This window comes from Anomaloglossus baeobatrachus, chromosome 2, assembly GCF_048569485.1.
Source record: "Anomaloglossus baeobatrachus isolate aAnoBae1 chromosome 2, aAnoBae1.hap1, whole genome shotgun sequence".
Classification (NCBI taxonomy): Eukaryota; Metazoa; Chordata; class Amphibia; order Anura; family Aromobatidae; genus Anomaloglossus; species Anomaloglossus baeobatrachus.
The window spans coordinates 418,379,740-418,404,120 of record NC_134354.1 but is presented as its reverse complement, the minus strand read 5'-3'; the positions used below and the strand labels follow the sequence as shown (position 1 = coordinate 418,404,120).

Below are 24,381 nucleotides of genomic sequence, written 5' to 3'. Positions count from 1 at the left end.
AGTGTGACACGCACATACCTTTTCAGCGACGTCGCTGTGACCGCCGAACAATCCCTCCTTCAAGGGGGAGGTGCGTTCGGCGTCATAGCAACGTCACTGCGGCATCACTAAGCGGCCGCCCAATAGCAGAGGAGGGGAGGAGATGAGCGGCCGGAACATGCCGCCCACCTCCTTCCTTCCTCATTGCCGGTAGACAGCATGTAAGGAGATGTTCGTCGTTCCTGTGGTGTCACACGTAGCGATGTGTGGTGCCGCAGGAACGACGAATAACCTCGCTACTGACCAGACAACGATTTTTGGTAAATGAACGACGTGTTACAGACCAACGATTTTTTACTCTTTTGCGATCGTTTAAGGTCGCTCTTAGGTGTCACACGCTGCGATGTCGCTAATGACGCCGGATGTGCGTCACAAACACCGTGACCCCGACGATATATCGTTAGCGATGTCGCAACGTGTAAAGCATCCTTTAGTATTAATCTGCATTGGAGGCCACACGAGGGGTCTCCTTTGCAGATTAGGTATATTTAAATAGGAAGAATAGTACAGCAAGCAACAATATGCTGTTTGTTAAAAAGTAATGGACACCACAACAGAACTTGACAGACCTCACTATAAGTCATTGCAGTCTGTTTTATACAATTAATATCTGTTGTGTGGCGGATCAGCCATGTAATGTTTGGCTTTCTGCTCCTTAGATAGGCAGAAGTGAACTTGATCTCAAACTATATTTCTCCAATCCTTCCTAGGTTCACCAGAATTTTCTTTATAATTTCTTTCAAGGAGTTACCATTTTTGTATTCTCTCCTCACTTCAGTATTCTGTTATTTTAAGTCTTACCTGAGCTGACATGTCTATAAGTTTATAGACATTTAGTCTGAGGCCTTCTTGTGTCTTCAAATAATCTACCAGGCTCCCTGTAATATAAAGAAAGTGGTAACTGCAATTTGGCAATAGATTGATAACACTCCAAGATTATCCATGGTCAGTGCTTAATAATGAAGAAAACGTTTGTCTGGTTTAGAAACAGATTTTCACATTTCTTTTGACTCTCATCTATTGGCTACTTTCACATTGCAATTGCAAGGTCTGCTGAAGATACATAGTATATGCATTGGGAGGATTTCCCAATATACACTCCCTGACAGACGTTCTGTCGCTTATCCATGTTATATAAATAAAAGCTTATAACCCGACTTTAAATTCATCCATTGGTTTTATGCAGTTGCAGTTCAACTGAAGGTCTCAGGTGCTGGGTTTCTTTTTATACAAACCCACTAATTAAGCGATCATTTAGTGAGCACAGGTGAGGATGTAAACTAGGATTGGGTGCATTATATGACAAGGCGACAAAACTTTTGTCTTGCCAAAATCTGACCTTTCGGTGTTCATTAAATGATCAATATTTCAGCAGCAACTTTATTTTCATAACCTAAACCAAATTTGGGAGGGTTTCAACTTTCAAAATAGTAATTTATAAAACCAATGGATGAATTTAAAGTCAGGTTATAAGCTTTTATTTACATAACATGAATAAGCGACAGAACTTCTGTCAGGGAGTGTATACCTCCGATGGATTCTACTGTATAAACGTGCAGCGGCATTCACTGTCCAAAGGCTTCCATGTAAAAAAAAGAATACTGTGTGTGGGGAATAGTGCGAAAGACTGTTATTCCAGTAGCAAAGGGAGAAGAAAGAGATAGGTAAAAAGCACTCTACTCACAGAAATAGCAAAAAGATAAAAGTTTATTGAGATTGTGCAAACAATAAAAACAAGTTGGACCAAAGCACCTATCTAAGTGTCGCGGGCGGAGGAGGGGACGCTGCGCTCTCCCACTGCTCGGGTCCGGCTGCTGCTGCTCGGTGGTGGCTCGAGCGGTAGGCCGGATCCCGGGGACTCGAGCGGCGTTCCTCGCCCGTGAGTGAAAAGGGGAATGGTTTTGGGGATTTATTGTCCGTGACGCCACCCACGGTTGTGGTGAGGTTGTGACACCACCGCTGCTCTGGACGGGGATCCCGGGAGCGATGACTGGGAGCAGCTTGGATGTTGGTTCTCCCCTCCGTGGGTAGGGGGTTGGTTGTCCCGGGGCCCGGTGAGGGAGGTAGGGATGGATGGCAGGTGGGTTACGGGGCCTGGCGAGGTGCAGGGTGGCGCGGGCAGCGCTGTGCCGCACGGCACGGTAGTACTCACTCAGCCAATCACGAAAACACAGTCCTTGGTAAAACACACGGCTGGATGGACGGGGCCCACTGACGGCTGCGGTGGTTTCTGCTCCCGGTAGGTTGATGGTGACTGTCTTTCCCTGCACCTGTGTAGTGTGTACGGTTCCAATGGGTTCCCACCGGTAACCCGCTCCCCAGCTTGGATGGGTGCTGAAGGAGCCCCTTTTGCCCGCAGGCTCTGACCCTGTGAACTTTAGCCTTGGCGGTGACTGTTTCCCTTCACGGTTTGAGCTGTCACTTTCTATCGGGACTTGACTGCTGGGAAACCCAGGAGGTTCCCTTCGCTAACGGATTTGACAAATTGGACGGTGGCTCCTAGCCTTGTCGGGGTCCGTAAGCCCTGCCGGATGGTGCTGGCTTCTCTTTGCTCGCCGGTCCGGTACCGCCGGGGCACCGCCTGTCCACGGTCCTTTCGGTTCGCTCCAATCGGCCTCTCCTGCAGACGGTCACCACCGTCTGCCAACCTTGCTGTACCGTCCGGGCCACACACCCGGACGCTGTCAGACAGTTGCTCTCTTGCCACTTCACTCCTCTCCTCTCAAACTCCAACACTCAACTCCTCTCCTTTTCCCGCCTCCAGGACTGTGAACTCCTCGGTGGGCGGGGCCAACTGCCTGGCCCACCCCCTGGTGTGGACATCAGCCCCTGGAGGAAGGCAACAAGGATTTTGTGTTTGGCTTTGGTGTGCCTAACCAGGGTGTGGGGTGTGTTGGTGTTGTTCTGTGATGACCTGGCTTGTCCAGGGCGCCACATTAGCAGGCCTCACAACAAGGAATGGCAACAGAACAGATGTGAAATATCATACAAATTGTAATAAATAGATATGCCTGAGTAACAAAATCGGTGCAAAACCAAACATAAGTCAGAGAATGACAAATGGATGAGAATCGACTCAGTAAAGAGAGGCAAATAGAAAATATCACCTAAGATAAGAACCTACATAGATGTCAGCATGTTATTTTTAAAAATACATAGTTTAAACAAGCAATACATTTCGTTCAACTTCACAATTGTGTCCCACTTGTTGTTGATTCTTTACCATAACATTAAAATTTTTATCTTTATGTTTGAAGCCTGAAATGTGGGAAAAGGTTGAAAAATTCAAGGGGGCCGAATACTTTCGCAAGTCACTGTAAATGCATGGTGCCAAGTATAACAGAGGAGAAATGGAAAAATTATGGACATAGATTCAGAGAAGAAAACTGGTATATCCAAAAAGAACGAAAAATGGTGCATCCAATGTCAGTGTCATTCATGAAATGATATCTGGGTCTTATACACCTAGAATGTTTGTCACTTTGTACCATTCTCTCTAGTTTAGATATCCTGCAAATCCATTTGATTTAGGCTACTTTCACACATCCGGTTTGAGCACTGCGGCTCAATCCGGCTGTGAAAACTATGCAACGGATGCGGCGAAAACACCGCATCCTTTGCATAAGTTTTTACATGCGGCCCGTCCGTTTTTTTCCGGTTGCGGCATGCTACTGAGCATGCGCAGTGGAAAAAACCGCATGCGGCGAGCAGATGCGTTTTTTTCCGCATCGCGCCGCATCCGGCCTCCATAGGTATGCATTGAAAAATGCGCCGCAGCGGCCGGATGCGGCGCGATGCGGTGTTTTTTTCCGGAGCAAAAAACGTTGCAGGGAACGTTCGATCCGGCCGCGGCATCAGCTAAATCTGCCGCATGCGGCAAAAACCGGACCGAACGCAAGCCCCTGCGGCACAATACGGCACTAATGTAAGTCTATGCAAAAAAAAAAACGCAACCGGCGTTACAAAAGCCGGTTGCGGTTTTTCTGCAGAACGCCGTATTGTGCCGCAGAGCAAAAATCCGGATATGTGAAAGTAGCCTTATTATTATTGCTATAACCATCACTTTGTTAATATTACAATTAGCTTGTTAATCGTACTCGGGATTCTTAAGCCCCCCGTGACTATTAGACTAAAGTAATCTAAACCCGTCAATATCGAGTTTGCTCAATAGTCTAAGTTGTATAGAGAAGCTGGCCAACTGATTGGGGTATAAGCCCGGAGATATGAATCCATTAGACATGTCTAGAAAAAGCTTACTCATAGAGAACACAGGAGCGCTCGGCTGAACAAGCAATCCTAAGGGAGAATGGGCTGAGATCACTGTCGGTCAAACTAGGAGCCAAAACATTATTCAGCCGAAAGCCATCTAATGGGTATGGTGGGATTTACAGATCTACTTATGTATATGTTCTATTATTTTTTTAAAACAAGACTCTGCTAAATGCCGAAAAGATCATTTATGGTTTACTTGAAATCACATTATTGTATGTTTGCTAATTTATGTTTCAGAATATTTAATAGAAAAATCTTACCATTTTCCATGAATTCTGTCACAATAAATATAGGCTCCTCAGTCACTACCGCATGTAAACGCACCAATCGGGGATGCTGCAGCTGCTTCATTAGGTTTGCTTCTGCCAGGAAAGCTGTTGGGGGCATGGTGCCCTGTTTAAGGCTCTTTATTGCAACTTTGGTGTGCTTATTGTAGTATCCTAACCAAGAGACAAAGTGTAATGCAAACGTAAACTTAGTTATATGTAAAAGAAAATATTTCCAATACAAAAAAAAAACATTTTTCGCATGTGAAAAAGACATTCCACATCACCGACAGTCTGATTATATCCAAATGGGAATGATGCATTGTAGACTTTACAAGCAAAAATTCAATTTTTGAAATTTGTGGCCTCAACATTTGTACAATATTGGGCAGGTTAATTACGGAAATACCGCTGCAGATTTAATTGTTTCCATGGCCTTTCAATACCGTAGTCCAGAGATTTTGGGAAAACTCATCCACAATACTGTAATTGTAATATGCAGTGGATTTTCTTGTTTGAAAATACGGATGGAAAATCAGCTAATTATCTTCCCATGTGTAGATACTTTTAGGGTATGATCACACAATTTTTTTGAATTGGATTTGCTCTATAAACCACTTCAAATGCACTTTGATTAAGCTTCCTCTTATTTCAATGGGAAATCCACATTGTTAGGGCCGCTTTACACGCTGCGACATCGCTAGCATTTGCTGGCGATGTCGAGCACGATATCGGCCGTACGACGGAGGCGGGTGCTATGTGGTGATTGCTGCCGTAGCGAACATTATCGCTACGGCAGCGTCACACGCACATACCTGTTCAGCGACGTCGCTGTGACTGCCGAACAATCCCTCCATCAAGGGGGAGGTGCGTTCAGCGTCACCGCCATGTCACCGCGACGTCACTAAGCGGCTGGCCAATAGAAGCGGAGGGGCGGAGATGAGTGGGACGTAACATCCCGCCCACCTCCTTCCTTCCTCATTGCCGGCGGCCGCAGGTAAGGAGACGTTTGTCGTTCCTGCGGTGTCACACATAGCGATGTGTGCTGCTGCAGGAACGACGAACAACATCGTACCTGCAGCTGCAACGATAATTGGGAATGGACCCCCATGTCACCGTTTGGTGATTTTGAATGTTTTTGCAATGCTTAAAAATCGCTCATAGGTGTTACACGCAACAACATCGCTAACGCGGCCGGATGTGCATCACAAATTCCGTGGCCCCAACGACATCGCTTTAGCGATGTCGTAGCGTGTAAAGCGGCCCTTAGTCAAACAAAGGTGTTTTACAATGAGGTTATGAACCTGCTCTACAAAAAAAAAAAAAGAAGTGGCATGTCACTTCTCTGATGAGGATTCCCGCTGAAATCAACACCAAATTTGACATTTTCATACTAAAAATTACAACACAGATTTCTGACATGGATTTCAGTTTAAAACAATGTGGAATTTTCTATCTTAAAAAAAACCTCGTGAATAACGTGTGAATAATTCTGAACACTACTGGTCCTGGGAGCAAAGGTGTTCTCCACCCTTCATTTAATACTGTCAAGCTGCATTGCCTTGTGGGGCTTTAAAGCACAACTCCAGTGTTTTTTCAATGCTGGAGTGGTGCTTTTAATATAAGGTCCCGCCTCCAGTGTTTGGCTCATCATAGGGTGTTTTCACCTTTAAAAGATGCCGCCCCGTCGATCTCCAGCAGTTGTGACCTGCCGGATGTTTTGTGGAGCAAGCTGGAGCTCACTCTTTAATGCAGTTCTATGATAACCTCATTCTGGCTCTCATAGACTTGCATTGAGAGCTTGTGATGTAACTTCTGGCCAGTCAGGAAGTGCGGGTTCAAGATATCGTTGTGGGAATAAATCGGCAGCAACCTTCGATTAAAAGCACCACTCCAGTGATGAAAATACAACGCTGGAGTGGTTCTTTAACCCCTTAATGGCTGCACACAGTAAAATTACATCCCAGCGGTCATAGTGTTAATCCCACGACAGTCGGGGGAATCTGCCCACATGTCAGCTGATTTGTACAGCTGACATGTGTGCCTAGCAGGCACGAACAGATCCACGATTTGTCCGTACCTGTTAACCCCTTAAATGGCGCTGTCAAAATGCGACAGCACCATTATAATCGCGATCGCGGTTAAACTTTACTCACTGCCTGACACCTGAAGTCACATGACATGATCACATGCATCTGATGGTTGTCATGGTAGCACAGGGTCATGTGATGACTCCTGTAGCTCACATGACTCACTTACTGTTTCACCCGGCCGAGAGCTGTGTGATACAGGAGATGAGAATATCTGGTGTTCACAGCTGTGTAGCTGTGATCAGCAGATATTAAAGAGCGATCAGACTGCAAATTCTTATACTCCCCTGGGGGGGGGGGGACAATAAATAAATAAAAAAAAAAAGTTTTGAAAATTGAAAAAAAAAAAAAAACCTAAAAGTTCAAATCACCCAACCCCCCATTCACCCCATTGAAAATTAAAGGGTTAGAAAAATAAAAAAAATATACACACATTTGGTATTGCCGTGTTCAGAAATGCCAGATCTATCAAAATATAAAATCAATTAATCTGATTGGTAAACGGCGTAGTGACAAGAAAATTTTTTTGGTTACAGCAAATTTTGCGCAAAATGCAATAACAGGCGATCAAAACGTAGCATATGTGCAAAAATGCTACCAAAACGTTAGCTCGAGATGTAAAAAAAATAAGCCATCACTGACCCCCAGATCCCAAAAAATGAGAATGCTGCGGGTCGCAGAAAATCGCGCAAAATGTGAACCACTTTTTTGGGACAAACTTCTGATTTTTTTTTTAACTCCTTAAATAAAAGTAAACCTATTCATGTTTGATGTCTACAAACTTCCACCAACCTGAGGCATCACACCAACACATCAGTTTTACCATATAGTGAACACAGTGAATACGTTTTTTGCAATTTTTCCGCATTTGGAATTCTTTTGCTGCTTTTCAGTACTCTATATGGTAAAACTAATAGTTTCATTTAAAAGTACAACTCGTTCCGCAAAAAAACAAGCCCTCACATGGCTATATTGACGGAAAAATATAAAAGTTACGGCTCTCGGAAGAAGAATGGTGGAAAAAAAACCCGGAAAGTGCAAAATCGGCCGGTCGTGAAGGGGTTAATATTTAATACTAATGTGATAGCCTAGATGTGCTGACAACTCCCTTGGGAAATTAGGATTGATTCCAGTTAGCATTGTAGCAGCCATACTGTTGGTATGACTTCCACTGTTCAGTTCAAAAATGTCATAATTTGAAGGTCAAGTCATTGGTAAAATAGCAATGGCATTCTTTATTCTTCTGTAAAACTCTCGAGCCATAATTTGCCATTTGCTTGAAATCACTTTAAATTTAGTACACAATTAGGTACAACTCTGCTCAGTTCCCTTTAATTGCAGTAATGCACGTTAGTCACCCTTCTCATACTTTTTGCCATTATTATTAATAATAATAATAATAATAATAATAATAATAATAATAATATATTATAAGGTCAGTTTACAGTGATAGGTCAAAACTAGTAGCCTTTTGGTTAATGGTAAATTAAAATCTTAAGAAATAGATCAATTGGTGTGTAACCACATGATGGCAGCACCATATAAGGTTCCATCTGCAAAATAGAAACTACATTACGTTGATTGGCTTTTTACCCTTAGCAGCTGCATCAGAAGACAGATATAACATTTGAGAATATTTTGCTCTTGGACTATCAGTCCTTACATAGTTAGAAGCAAGCAGGCACCTTGACACACTTCCGAAAATAATGGGAGAAGCAATATAGCAATTAATTTTCCTTAAAGGCGTTTTCCCCAAGAACAAAGTACATTTTAATCAATAGATCTTGGAATAAGTTCCACAATTGGATGTGTTAAAAATGTTCCTGTGCTGAGATATAAATGTGTCCCTGCTATGTGCTGTGTAATGGCCGTGTCTGACCGTACAGGGACATGATCTGATCATACCACAGCTCTTGGGCCAGTGAGGAAGTAATAAACTATAGAGACATTACAGTATCGGATGACAAATAATTATTTTGTTAAGGTAAAACATTTTTTTTAAAAACAAGCACAAAAAGGTTTTACCTTACAAGTGGTTTATTACTGTCCGTGCCTTCTCCATTACTGTATACATAGCACTAATGAAGTGCTGTGTACACACTAATGCCTCCTTCTTATGTCCGTATTTTCAATGTGTGTGGTATCTGGGTTTTTTTCCATGTATACCCATGATAATCTATGGGGCTGCTCACATGGCCGGTTTTTTTAACCAGCTGCTCAGAGGACAAAGGCCAATACAAGTCTATGGGTCTTTGAAAAAAAAATGTACAGCACACAACTGGCATCCATGTGCCATGCGTGTACTGTATATGTTTAACATTGCAAAGTATGGAGGAAGCTTTGTAAATTACAAATTGTATCTTTATTTCTTTGGCTATACTTGAAAAACACTGATAAAAATGGAAACACAGTATCGCACGGATGACACACTGATCTAAAACAATGAAAACACCAGTACCATTTTTTACCTATTTGTTCTATATAGGGCCCTAACTAACAGGGAGACCTTCCTCCTCCATACACATCAGTCAGGTGTTCACTGTGTAAAGGGAAGGAGCAAGAGATGCTGGGTAGTGATGGGCGATCCCGAACTGTAAAGATCGGTGATCGTACCGATCACATAGTGATCGTGTACACGATCCCGATCATGAGCTTTCCTGGGAAGCTCATGTTACAGATCGGGTCCAAAGGCTGTAAAAAAAGAAAAAAAAAAAAAAAGCACATTATTAATAAACATTATGATCATACTTGCAGGTCCCGCGATGCATCCTGCAGACCTATTTCCCGGCCGCTGCTTCCGAGTCCGATCATTGATGTGCCCTACCGGTAACCACCGCTGACTAAAAGGACCTTCCGTGACGTCATAACCATGTGATTAGTCAGGTGTGAATGTTGTATCACCTCATTGGCTACAGATTGGTCACATGGGTATGACGTCTCGCAGGTCCTGTTATCTGAGAGAGATAGATAGATAGATATAGATATCTCTATCTCTGGCAAAAATTAAGAGACCACTGCTAAATTGAGTTTTTATGATTGTATGATCTTCCTTCAAGTTATTGGGTGTGACCAGCTGAGCAAGACTACATGGCTGTCCCCCCCTCAGACAATCACAGACGCCCATATTCTGTGTCGGGTGCATACCGCGGAGCGCTACGTCATTTTTTTTTAATGATTTATTTATTTTTACAGTACTGTGATGTCAGACAATCATAGACCCGGCACAGAATATGGGCGTCTGTGATTGTCTGAGGGGAAAAAGGAAAAACAATAACTTATCTTGAGAGGGAATCTTCAGAATGAACAGTAACAGTAGTCTGAAGCCACAACAAGGAAACACCACAACTTATCTTGAGAGGGAATCTTCAGAATATACAGCAACAGTAGTCTGAAGCCACATGCACTCCTTAGCAAGCAACTTCTCCAAGTGAAGAGTATAACCTGCACTGGAGGAGTGAGAGGCCTCACGTTATAAAGGCCCTTAATTACCAGCTGGAGGAAAAGCTCCTCCAACCTGGCAAGCACACAGAAAAAAACCCTAAATCAAGCCCTTAAAGAGACAGCATTCATTAACGTCTGGACAATTGCCGGGCTCTTCTGCACCTGCTCCCAGCAGCAGCACCTGAAGGTCCAGACACATCTGTGACAGTACCCCCCCTCCTAGGAGTGATATCCGGACACTCAGTGCCTGGCTTGGCAGGATGTGCCGTATGAAAAGCACTAATCAACCTGGCAGCGTTCACTTCAGATGCCGGAAGCCAGCTCCTGTCCTCCAGACCGTAACCTCTCCAATGTACTAAATATTGCAAGGAATTGCGCAGAAGACAGGAATCCAAGATTATGGACATTTCAAACTCAAGATTCCCTTCAACCAAAATGGGCTCAGGAGGCAATGGAGACGGTATGGTTGGAGCAACATATTTCTTAAGAAGGGACCGGTGAAACTGTGACGCCCTGGGCAAGCCAGGGGTCACAGGTAATTACACCACCACACCCTACACCCCGGTTAGGTACATCTAAGCTAGACCCAAAAATCCTTGTTGCCTTCCTCCAGGGGCTGATGTTCACACCAGGGGGTGGGCCAGGCGGTTGGTCCCGCCCACCGAGGAGTTCACAGTCCTGGAGGCAGGAAAAGTGAGCAGATTAGATTAGTTTGTGAGGTGAAAGTGAGAGAAAGGAAAGTGTGGTACAGGAGCAACAATCTGACTGCGTCCGGGTGTGTGCCCCGGGCGAGACAGCAAGGTTAGCAGATGGCGGTGACCGTCTGCAGGAGTGGCTCATCGGAGTTGCCGTAAGGACCGTGGACGGGCGGTGGCCCGGCGGTACCGGACCGGTACACAAGGAGAAGCAAGCACCATTGGCAGGGGCCTTTCGGACCCCGGCAAGGCTTGGAGTCGCCGAAAAATTTGCCAAATCCGTCAGTGAAGGGGACCTCCTGGGTTTCCAAACAACTAAGTCCCGAGTGAAGGCAACAGTCCAACCGAGTGAGAGGGACACCGCCACCGCCAAGGCATCAGTTCCTCAGGGCCAGCGCCTGCGGGCAAAGAGGGACTCCTCCGGCCCATATCCAAGCCGGGGAGCGGGTTACCGGTGGGAACCCATTGGAACCAACAGCAGTACCTAGGTGCAGGGAGAGGACAGTCACCGTTAACCTACCGGGGAAAAGCATCAGCAGCCGTCCGTGGGACCCGTCTTTCCAGTCGAGTGTTTTACCGTGAACTGTGTCATCGTCTCAGGCTGAGTGAGTACCACCGTGCCGTGCGGCACAGCGCTGCCCCCGCATCCCTGCACCTCGCCAGGCCCCGCAACCCGCCTGCTACCATCTATCCCTACCCCATCACCGGGCCCCGGGACAACCAACCCCCCCTACCCACGGAGGGGAGAACTAACAACTCGGCTGCTCACTGTTACAACTCCCGGGATCCCTGTCCAGAGCAGCGGTGGTGTCAACCCTATCACCACAACCGTGGGTGGCGTCACGGACAATAACCAAATCCCCCCCCCCCACCAACAATCAACCCCTTCCTTTCACTCACGGGCGAGGAGCGCCGCTCGAGGCCCCGGAATCTGGCCCACCGCTCGAGCCACCACAGGGCAGCGGCCAGACCTGAGCAGTGGGGAGAGCGCGGTGTCCCCTCCTCCGCCCGCGACAAAACACATTATGGATTTTCAGGGCGGGAGGCAGCTCAAAACGGAAAGCAACTGGGTTGACGATGGTAGAAATCTTGAACGGGCCAATGAACCTGGGACCCAATTTCCACAAAGGCACCTTCAACTTAATGTTACGTGTCGACAACCACACCAGATCACCCACAACCAGGTCCGGACCAGGTACACACTTTCTGTCAGTCATCCGTTTATACTTGTCACCCATACTTCTCAGATTGCTCAGAACCCCTCGCCAAACCAATGAGAGAGGGGGCAAAACACTCCTCTTCCGGGACCCCTGAAGAATCCCCACTACAAATGGTACCAAACTGAGGATGGAAACCATTTGCACCAAAAAAATGGAGACTGGCCAGTGGACTCATTATGCCGGTTGTTAATGGCAAACTCGGCCAAAGGCAAAAACGATGCCCGATCCTCCTGGTTCTTAGCAACAAAACACCTCAAATATGTCTCCAAGTTCTGGTTGGTGTGCTCAGTCTGACTGTTAGGGGTACTTTGCACGTTGCGACATCGCAGGTGTGATGTCGGTGGGGTCAAATCGAAAGTGACACACATCCGGCGTCGCTGTCGACATCGCACTATGTGAATCCTTTTACATACGATTAACGAGCGCAAAATCGTCGTTATCGTATGATCGGTGTAGGGTCCGACATTTCCATAATTTTGCCGCAGCGACGGTACGATGTTGTTCCTCGTTCCTGCTGCAGCACACATCGCTGTGTGAGAAGCCGCAGGAGCGAGGAACATCACCTTACCTGCGTCCCGGCTGCAATGAGGAATGAAGGAGGTGGGCGGGATGTTTATGTCCCGCTCATCTCCTCCCCTCCCCTTCTATTGGATGCCTTCCATGTGATGTCGCTGTGACGCCACACGACCCGCCCCCTTAGGAAGGAGGCGGGTCGCCGGCCAGAGCGACGTCGCAGGGCAGGTAAGTGCATGTGAAGCTGCCGTAGCGATAATGTTCGCTACATCAGCAATCACGAGATATCGCTACTGCGACGGGGGTGGGGACTATCGCGCTCGACATCGCAGCATCGGCTTGCGATGTCGTAGTGTGCAAAGTACCCCTTAGACTGAGGATGGAATGCACAGGAATAAGACAACTGAACCCCCAAACGAGTGCAAAAAGTCTTCCAGAACCTGGAGACAAACTGAGTGCCGCGATCTCATTCACAAAAACCTGCGCCAGAGTCTTGGCGTTGGGAAGAGCAGGTAAGGCAATAAAATGCGCCATCTTGCTAAACCTGCCAACAACCACCAATACCACAGTTTTACTAGCTGACACAGGAAGATCCATGATGAGATCCATGGAAATGTGCGTCTATGGCCTATCCGGAATTTTTACTAAGCTATTATACTAGCAAACACTGAGGAAACTTAGTGGCATCCTAAAAGGGGCTGTTGGACTTCCATTAGTGTCCCACTAGTGCAAATCTATTTGCAGCACCTCTGCATTGCACACTCAAACTCATTTTTACTAAGCTATTATACTAGCAAACACTGAGGAAACTTAGTGGCATCCTAAAAGTGGCTGTTGGACTTCATTATTGTCCCACTGGTGCAAAGCTATTTGCAGCACCACTGCATTGCACACTCAAACTCATTGTTACTAAGCCATTATACTAGCAAACACTGAGGAAACTTAGTGGCATCCTAAAAGTGGCTGTTGGACTTCATTATTGTCCCACTAGTGCAAAGCTATTTGCAGCACCACTTTATTGCACACTCAAACTCATTGTTACTAAGCCATTATACTAGCAAACACTGAGTAAACTTAGTGGCATCCTAAAAGTGGCTGTTGGACTTCCATTAGTGTCCCACTAGTGCAAATCTATTTGCAGCACCTCTGCATTGCACACTCAAGCTCATTGTTTCTAAGCCATTATACTAGCAAACACTGAGTAAACTTAGTGGCATCCTAGAAGTGGCTGTTGGACTTCCATTAGTGTCCCACTAGTGCAAATCTATTTGCAGCACCTCTGCATTGCACACTCAAACTCATTTTTACTAAGCTAATATACTAGCAAACACTGAGGAAACTTAGTGGCATCCTAAAAGTGGCTGTTGGACTTCCATTAGTGTCCCACTAGTGCAAATCTATTTGCAGCACCTCTGCATTGCACACTCAAACTCATTGTTACTAAGCCATTATACTAGCAAACAATGAGGAAACTTAGTGGCATCCTAGAAGTGGCTGTTGGACTTCCATTAGTGTCCCACTAGTGCAAATCTATTTGCAGCACCTCTGCATTGCACACTCAAGCTCATTGTTACTAAGCCATTATACTAGCAAACACTGAGGAAACTTACTGGCATCCTAGAAGTGGCTGTTGGACTTCCATTAGTGTCCCACTAGTGCAAATCTATTTGCAGCACCTCTGCATTGCACACTCAAGCTCATTGTTTCTAAGCCATTATACTAGCAAACACTGAGGAAACTTAGTGGCATCCTAAAAGTGGCTGTTGGACTTCATTATTGTCCCACTAGTGCAAATCTATTTGCAGCACCTCTGCATTGCACACTCAAGCTCATTGTTACAAAACCATTAGAATACCAAACACTGAGGAAACTTAGTGGCATCCTAAAAGTGGCTGTTGGACTTCCATTAGTGTCCCACTAGTGCAAATCTATTTGCAGCACCTCTGCATTGCCCACTCAAACTCATTTTTACTAAGCCATTATACTAGCAAACACTGAAGAAACTTAGTGGCATCCTAAAAGTGGCTGTTGGACTTCCATTAGTGTCCCACTAGTGCAAATCTATTTGCAGCACCTCTGCATTGCACACTCAAGCTCATTGTTACAAAACCATTAGAATACCAAACACTGAGGAAACTTAGTGGCATCCTAAAAGTGGCTGTTGGACTTCATTATTGTCCCACTGGTGCAAAGCTATTTGCAGCACCACTGTATTACACACTCAAGCTCATTGTTACTAAGCTATTATACTAGCAAACACTGAGGAAACTTACTGGCATCCTAGAAGTGGCTGTTGGACTTCCATTAGTGTCCCACTAGTGCAAATCTATTTGCAGCACCTCTGCATTGCACACTTAAGCTGATTGTTACTAAGCCATTATACTAGCAAACACTGAGGAAACTTACTGGCATCCTAGAAGTGGCTGTTGGACTTCCTTTAGTGTCCCACTAGTGCAAATCTATTTGCAGCACCACTGCATTGCACACTCAAACTCATTGTTACTAAGCCATTATACTAGCAAACACTGAGGAAACTTAGTGGCATCCTAAAAGTGGCTGTTGGACTTCATTATTGTCCCACTAGTGCAAATCTATTTGCAGCACCACTGTATTGCACACTCAAACTCATTGTTACTAAGCCATTATACTAGCAAACACTGAGTAAACTTAGTGGCATCCTAAAAGTGGCTGTTGGACTTCCATTAGTGTCCCACTAGTGCAAATCTATTTGCAGCACCTCTGCATTGCACACTCAAGCTCATTGTTTCTAAGCCATTATACTAGCAAACACTGAGTAAACTTAGTGGCATCCTAGAAGTGGCTGTTGGACTTCCATTAGTGTCCCACTAGTGCAAATCTATTTGCAGCACCTCTGCATTGCACACTCAAACTCATTTTTACTAAGCTAATATACTAGCAAACACTGAGGAAACTTAGTGGCATCCTAAAAGTGGCTGTTGGACTTCCATTAGTGTCCCACTAGTGCAAATCTATTTGCAGCACCTCTGCATTGCACACTCAAGCTCATTGTTACAAAACCATTAGAATACCAAACACTGAGGAAACTTAGTGGCATCCTAAAAGTGGCTGTTGGACTTCCATTAGTGCAAATCTATTTGCAGCACCTCTGCATTGCCCACTCAAACTCATTTTTACTAAGCCATTATACTAGCAAACACTGAAGAAACTTAGTGGCATCCTAAAAGTGGCTGTTGGACTTCCATTAGTGTCCCACTAGTGCAAATCTATTTGCAGCACCTCTGCATTGCACACTCAAGCTCATTGTTACAAAACCATTAGAATACCAAACACTGAGGAAACTTAGTGGCATCCTAAAAGTGGCTGTTGGACTTCATTATTGTCCCACTAGTGCAAATCTATTTGCAGCACCTCTGCATTGCACACTCAAGCTCATTGTTACAAAACCATTAGAATACCAAACACTGAGGAAACTTAGTGGCATCCTAAAAGTGGCTGTTGGACTTCCATTAGTGTCCCACTAGTGCAAATCTATTTGCAGCACCTCTGCATTGCCCACTCAAACTCATTTTTACTAAGCCATTATACTAGCAAACACTGAAGAAACTTAGTGGCATCCTAAAAGTGGCTGTTGGACTTCCATTAGTGTCCCACTAGTGCAAATCTATTTGCAGCACCTCTGCATTGCACACTCAAGCTCATTGTTACAAAACCATTAGAATACCAAACACTGAGGAAACTTAGTGGCATCCTAAAAGTGGCTGTTGGACTTCATTATTGTCCCACTGGTGCAAAGCTATTTGCAGCACCACTGTATTACACACTCAAGCTCATTGTTACTAAGCTATTATACTAGCAAACACTGAGGAAACTTACTGGCATCCTAGAAGTGGCTGTTGGACTTCCATTAGTGTCCCACTAGTGCAAATCTATTTGCAGCACCTCTGCATTGCACACTTAAGCTGATTGTTACTAAGCCATTATACTAGCAAACACTGAGGAAACTTACTGGCATCCTAGAAGTGGCTGTTGGACTTCCTTTAGTGTCCCACTAGTGCAAATCTATTTGCAGCACCACTGCATTGCACACTCAAACTCATTGTTACTAAGCCATTATACTAGCAAACACTGAGGAAACTTAGTGGCATCCTAAAAGTGGCTGTTGGACTTCATTATTGTCCCACTAGTGCAAATCTATTTGCAGCACCACTGTATTGCACACTCAAACTCATTGTTACTAAGCCATTATACTAGCAAACACTGAGTAAACTTAGTGGCATCCTAAAAGTGGCTGTTGGACTTCCATTAGTGTCCCACTAGTGCAAATCTATTTGCAGCACCTCTGCATTGCACACTCAAGCTCATTGTTTCTAAGCCATTATACTAGCAAACACTGAGTAAACTTAGTGGCATCCTAGAAGTGGCTGTTGGACTTCCATTAGTGTCCCACTAGTGCAAATCTATTTGCAGCACCTCTGCATTGCACACTCAAACTCATTTTTACTAAGCTAATATACTAGCAAACACTGAGGAAACTTAGTGGCATCCTAAAAGTGGCTGTTGGACTTCCATTAGTGTCCCACTAGTGCAAATCTATTTGCAGCACCTCTGCATTGCACACTCAAGCTCATTGTTACAAAACCATTAGAATACCAAACACTGAGGAAACTTAGTGGCATCCTAAAAGTGGCTGTTGGACTTCCATTAGTGCAAATCTATTTGCAGCACCTCTGCATTGCCCACTCAAACTCATTTTTACTAAGCCATTATACTAGCAAACACTGAAGAAACTTAGTGGCATCCTAAAAGTGGCTGTTGGACTTCCATTAGTGTCCCACTAGTGCAAATCTATTTGCAGCACCTCTGCATTGCACACTCAAGCTCATTGTTACAAAACCATTAGAATACCAAACACTGAGGAAACTTAGTGGCATCCTAAAAGTGGCTGTTGGACTTCATTATTGTCCCACTGGTGCAAAGCTATTTGCAGCACCACTGTATTACACACTTAAGCTCATTGTTACTAAGCTATTATACTAGCAAACACTGAGGAAACTTACTGGCATCCTAGAAGTGGCTGTTGGACTTCCATTAGTGTCCCACTAGTGCAAATCTATTTGCAGCACCTCTGCATTGCACACTCAAGCTGATTGTTACTAAGCCATTATACTAGCAAACACTGAGGAAACTTACTGGCATCCTAGAAGTGGCTGTTGGACTTCCTTTAGTGTCCCACTAGTGCAAATCTATTTGCAGCACCTCTGCATTGCACACTCAAACTCATTTTTACTAAGCTATTATACTAGCAAACACTGAGGAAACTTAGTGGCATCCTAAAAGTGGCTGTTGGACTTCATTATTGCCCCACTGGTGCAAAGCTATTTGCAGCACCACTGTATTACACACTCAAGCTCATTGTTACTAAGCTATTATACTAGCAAACACTGAGGAAACTTAGTGGCATCCTAAAAGTGGCTGTTGGACTTCCATTAGTGTCCCACTAGTGCAAATCTATTTGCAGCACCTCTGCATTGCACACTCAAGCTCATTGTTACTAAGCCATTATACTAGCAAACACTGAGTAAACTTAGTGGCATCCTAAAAGTGGCTGTTGGACTTCCATTAGTGTCCCACTAGTGCAAATCTATTTGCAGCACCTCTGCATTGCACACTGAAACTCATTGTTACTAAGCGATTCTAATAGCAAACTATGCTGCCAGTTTAAGGGCCGTAGTTGCATTGTCAGGGATAGTTATTGTTGTTTATTCTGCTGTTAATAAAGCTAGACCACCGCTGCAATCTACACCACCTCTCAATTTTTACTACCACATTTTAAGTGCACAATCTTGTCGCAATCAAAATGAGTGGCAAAATGACAGATGCTAGTGGAAAGGGGAAGAGGCGTGTTGGAAAAGGAAAAAAAGGGTTTGTCCGTGGGGAAGGTGGCAAAGCTCCATTAACATCTGCTGAAGATAGACCATCTTCCAGCAAAAATAAGATGTCTACTACTTACCGTGGACAATCCGATGTGCTCCCTTTTTTACGGACACAAACAACTGGAACAAAGGTAGATGATGGCCAAAAAAAGAAAATGCTTGAATGGATCTCAAGTGGTCCAACAAGTGCCCTCTCCACCACCTCAACTACCACATCCAAAAAACACCAGTCCTCTGAGTTGTCATCCCAATCACACTTGCTTTCTCCCAGCTCTGAAGTCTCCATCCGCCCTGCACAGTATGGTGGAACTGATATGGCTGAGTCTGCAGAGCTGTTCAGTCACACTATAGCCTGGGAATCAGAGGTCTGCTCCCAAGCTACAGTGAGTACAGACCAGGAAATGGTCTGCAGTGATGCCCAGAACCTTTGTGACTCAGATTCAGGCCGTGATGAACAAGTTTCTGAGCATAATGTTGACCCTTATTCACAAACTGAAACACCTGTTGTAATAGACAATGAGGAACATACTGATGACGATGAGACGCAGATACCAGATTGGGATGACAACTTAAATATTCGGTCAGGGCAAGAAGAGGCTCGGTCTGAGGGTGAGGGGACTGCAAACACAACAATTGATGAGGAAGTTCTAGATCCCACCTACTGTCAACCCACAGTCAGGCACTTGAGGAGGTCAACAGAGGCGGTGGAGGAGGATGCAACTGACGACGAAGTTACCTTGCGCCTTCCTGGACAGAGTCGGAGTACTGGTAGCACGTCTACAACTGCATCCTCAGCCACCACTCTGCCTCTGAGCACTAGTCGGGGTGGCTCAGCAGGTCGCATGCCCTCTAAGCCTTGCCTAGCCTGGTCCTTTTTTGACATAGCAAAAGATCGCCCAAATCATGTGATATGTAAAATTTGTCGTGATTCTGTTAGTAGAGGGCAAAACCTCAGCAGTTTGACAACTTCTTCCATGAATCGTCACATGAATAAATATCATATGTCCCAGTGGGAAGCTCACCGTGCTGCAATGCGGCCTAGCGGAGCGAACCATCCACCGCCTGCCCCTTCCAGTGCATCCGTGCGCTCTTCATCTTCTAGGACTGTGGGGACAGCTGTCACACCTGGTTTTCCACGCACAACTTCCACCACTGTAACCGCAACAGGCAGTTTGCTTGGTAGGTCGTCAGTTGGTTTGGAAGGAGAAACAAGTGCGTGTGTACAGCTCTCTCAGACATCGATAGCACCAATGTTGGATGAAGGCAACATCATGTCTACGCCTGCACTTTCCTCACAAACCTGCATTTTTCCAGGGACACCCTACTCAACACCGTCTACACACAGCAGCCAGATCTCTGTCCCTCAGATGTGGACAAATAAAAGGCCATTTCCTGCGACCCATGACATAGCTAAGAGGTTGACTTTATCCCTCTGTAAGCTCTTGGCTACCGAAATGCTGCCTTTCCGCCTGGTGGACACACAGGATTTTAGAGACCTTATGTCTGTCGCTGTGCCCCAGTACCAGATGCCCAGTTGCCACTACTTCTCTAAGAAAGGTGTGCCTGCGCTACACCAGCATGTCGCACACAACATCACCGCTTCCTTGAGAAACTCTGTGTGTGAACGGGTGCATTTCACCACCGATACTTAGACCAGTAAGCATGGACAGGGACGCTACATGTCGCTGATTGGGCACTGGGTAACTATGGTGATAGATGGTGAAGGGTCTGCTGCACAAGTCTTGCCGTCCCCACGACTTGTGTGTCAATCCTCTGTCTGTCCAAGTTCCGCCACTGCTTCTGCCTCCTCCACCTCGTCTAGGTCCTCCACCTCCGCCCCAAGCCTGCCTGGTCAGGCCACCAGTGTTGTAACTGTGCAGAAGGAATCACGCACCCCTCATTACTATGCTGGCAGCAGAGCGCAACGGCATCAGGCGGTCTTTAGCTTGAAATGTCTTGGAAATAAGAGTCACACAGCGGCTGAGTTGTGGGCAGCTCTGGAGACTGAGTTTAATAAATGGTTGTCTCCACTCAACCTGCAGCCTGGTAAGGCCGTGTGCGACAATGCTGCAAACCTGGGTGCGGCCCTTCGCCTGGGCAAGGTGACACACGTGCCTTGTATGGCTCACGTGTTGAACCTTGTTGTCCAGCAATTTTTAACACACTATCCCGGCCTAGATGGCCTTCTGAACAGGGCACGAAAACTGTCTGCTCACTTCCGCCGTTCAACCACCGCTGCTGAGCAACTTGCATCGCTCCAGAAGTCTTTCGGCCTGCCGGTTCATCGCCTGAAATGCGATGTGCCGACACACTGGAATTCGACTCTCCACATGTTACAGCGACTGTGGCAGCACCGTCGAGCCCTGGTGCAATACGTCATGACGTATAGCCTGGGCCAATAAGATGCAGAGGTGGGGCAGATCACCCTGATGGAGTGGTCTCAGATCAAGGACCTATGCACCCTTCTGCACAGTTTCGACATGGCGACGAATATGTTTAGCGCTGACAATGCCATTATCAGCATGACAATTCCAGTAATTTACATGCTGGAGCACACGCTAAACACTATTCGGAGTCAGGGGGTGGGACAACAGGAAGGGGAGGAACTACAGGAGGATTCATATGCGCAAGAGACAACAACATCACCAAGGTCCAGACGTTCATCATCACCAACGCGGCAGGCATGGGACCATGGGGGACAGGGATCAACAAGGGCGCATGGTAGCAGGCGAAATGTTGATGAAGGTGCAGGAGAACATGAAGAAATGGAGGACGAACTGTCCATGGACATGGAAGACTCAGCGGATGAGGGAGAGCTTGGTCAAATTTCAGTTGAAAGAGGTTGGGGGGAGATGTCAGAGGTAGAAAGAACGGTTAGCACCTCTATGCCACAAACACAGCGTGGACTTGGTCCGCATGGCTGCGCAAGACATATGAGCGCCTTCTTGCTGCACTACGTCCAACATGACCTCGTATTGTCAAAATTAGATGTGATGATGACTACTGGCTTGCCACACTATTAGATCCCCGGTACAAGTCCAAATTTTGTGACATAATTCCAGCCATAGAAAGGGACGCACGTATGCAGGAGTATCAGCAAAAGCTGTTACTCGATCTTAGCTCGGCTTTTCCACCAAACAACCGTGGTGCAGGGAGTGAATCTCCCAGTTGTAACTTGACAAACATGGGACGGTCTCGTCATCTTCAACAGTCTACCCGTACCAGCAGCACCGTATCTGGTGCTGGTAACAGCAATTTTATTGAATCTTTTCATAATTTTTTTAGACCATCCTTTGCAAGGCCACCAGAGACAACAAGTGTCTGACACATAGTCAACGGCTGGATAGGATGATACAGGAGTATCTCCAAATGAACATCGATGCCATGACTTTGCAAATGGAGCCTTGCTTATTTTGGGCTTCAAATCTTGAAAAATGGCCAGAGCTCTCCACTTACGCCTTGGAGATTTTGTCGTGTCCAGCTGCCAGCGTTGTCTCTGAACGTGTCTTCAGTGCTGATGGGTGTGTGCTGACAGATAAGCGCACGCATCTGTCCAGTGACAATGTGGACAGACTAACGTTCATCAAAATGAACAAGTCATGGATCCACAAGGAATTTACTACCCCTGTGTCATCCTGGGGAGAGTAAATGCTTGTGGATTTGGAATGTGCTTGATGCAAATCTACCTGTGAAGTGTACAACTGGGACACAAGTGCTGCCACTGAAGGGGTGGGTGTCTGTGTGGCCCAATTTTTGGAAAAAAGGGAGACTCCGCTTGGAGTAACCCTTGTTTGATGTGTTTTTTAAAAGGAGCCAAGATGAACAAGTCATGGTTCAGCAAAGAATTTGCTACCTACCCCGGTGTCATCCTGGGGACAGTTAAGTATAGCGTATTTTTGAATGTGCTTGATGCAAATCTACCTGTGAAGTGTACAACTGGGGCGCAAGTGCTGACACTGAAGGGGTGGGTGTGTGTGTGGCCCAATTTTTGGAAAAAAGGGAGACTCCGCTTGGAGTAACCATGCGGTGTTTTACATGATTTTAGAAGGGCATGCCATGCCTATATCTGTGTCTCGTCCTCTTTTTTCCTCGTCAAGCTGTTTTGTTTTCTTGTCACTTTCCCATGTGTTTGTGTTGTGAGTTGTTTGTCACCTTTTGGACACCTTTGAGGGTGTTTTCTAGGTGTTTTTATGTGTTTGTGATTGCCTCCCATTGTTTCCTATGTGGTTCGAGTGGTTCGCCGAACCGAACTCGAACGAGACCTTCGTTCGGCGAACCGAACTCGAGCTGAACCACGGCCGGTTCGCTCATCTCTATCCATATTACAATAACAAACTAAAACGTCAACAACGTACTTTTTTTTTTTTAGAGAATCCTTTTTCGGCGGGTTAGGCAATGTTCACATTTCCGTTGTTTTGCATCAGTCACCTGTTGCTTAACACTTGTGACTGATGCGTTGTACAACGGGTGACAACAAATGGAATTTCTTGTAATGAGAAAGTGGATTCCGTTGAGAGAGAGAACGATCAGCTGATCACTCTCAAAAGCCGGCCGCTGGGAAGCCAGCTGATCGCTCTTAAAGCCGATAAGCTGATCTCTCTGAAAAGCCAGCCGTCGGGAGATCAGCTGATCGCTCTCAAAAGCCGATCAGCTGATCTCTCTGAAAAGCTGGCAGCCGGGAGATCAGCTGATCGCTCTGAAAAGCCGATCAGCTGATCGCTCTGAAAAGCCGACCATTTCAGTTTAAAACCTGGGGGGCAGGGGGGAAGAGAGAGAGAGGAACTGGTGTTACCTGATTTCGGACGTTCTGCTGGACATGCTGAGTATGCTCAGTAAAACGTGACAGATTCCTACACTGGAATGCGTTGCGTGACGCAGGATAATGGAATCCTGCACCATAGACTTACATTATGCCTCCTGATGGACTCCAACGGAATCCTGCAGGGTGCGTTTTTTTGCCGCAACAACAAAAAACGTTGAACGCTGCGTCCCTCCCGCATGATGGTCAGTCAGTAAATGACTGATGCGCCACGCGGCGGATGCAACGCAGGGTTATTAGTCACAATCCACCACTCATACAAGTCTATGGGAAACAACGGAATCCGCCAAACGGATTGCATTGTTTATCAGAGCGGCAGATTGTGACTGATCCTAAACAACAGAAATGTGAACATAGCCTTATAATGTCACGCTGGGGGTGGGGAGAGACACCAAGCAAGTGGACTTCTGGGAATAAGGGAGGCGGAAACACAAAGAGGGGGGTGACAAGGGGCTCCTGCGCTAGGGGGCCCTACTCTTACCCTCAAACCACAGGTATCTATAAGGGTTAGGAGGTGTAGCCCTCCAATGTGCTCCTGTCTCCTAGCCAGACCCTAGGACTAAATCCCACCACCCACCAATCCACTGAGGGAAAAGCAAAAACAAAAATAAACAGCAAAAAATGGGAAAAAGGAAAAACAATAACTTATCTTGAGAGGGAATCTTCAGAATATACAGCAACAGTAGTCTGAAGCCACATGCACTCCTGAGCAGCAACTTCTTCAAGTGAGAGTATAACCCACACTGGAGGAGTGAGAGGCCCCACGTTATAAAGGCCCTTAATTACCAGCTGGAGGAAAGGCTCCTCCAACCTGGCAAGGAAACAGAAAAAAACCCTAAATTAAGCCCTTAAAGGGACAGCATCCATTAACATCTGGACGATCGCCGGGCCCTTCTGCACCTGGTCCCAGCAGCAGCACCTGAAGGTCCAGACACATCCAAGACAATCTGCTGGGGAAAGAGGCCATGATGGGATCTGCAGGGGAAAGAAACTATGATGGGATCTGCAGGGGAAAGAGGCCATAATCGGATGGGATCTGCAGGGGAAAGAGACCATAATGGGATGGGATCTGCAGGGGAAAGAGGCCATAATGGGATGGGATCTGTAGGGG

At 45.9% G+C, this 24,381-nt stretch overlaps 1 protein-coding gene across 2 annotated transcripts in view; it reads right to left on the bottom strand.

Moving 5' to 3' along the window:
* Positions 1-24,381, bottom strand: part of LCK (LCK proto-oncogene, Src family tyrosine kinase) — a 189,473-nt gene that overhangs the window by 28,638 nt on the left and 136,454 nt on the right. For both annotated transcript variants that reach the window (XM_075336154.1, XM_075336153.1), the window contains 2 exons: positions 4,572-4,751; positions 841-917 (listed from right to left, as the gene is read on the bottom strand). In XM_075336154.1, the coding sequence (XP_075192269.1) occupies positions 841-917; positions 4,572-4,751 (257 nt within the window). The remainder of the gene's footprint in view (positions 1-840; positions 918-4,571; positions 4,752-24,381) is intronic.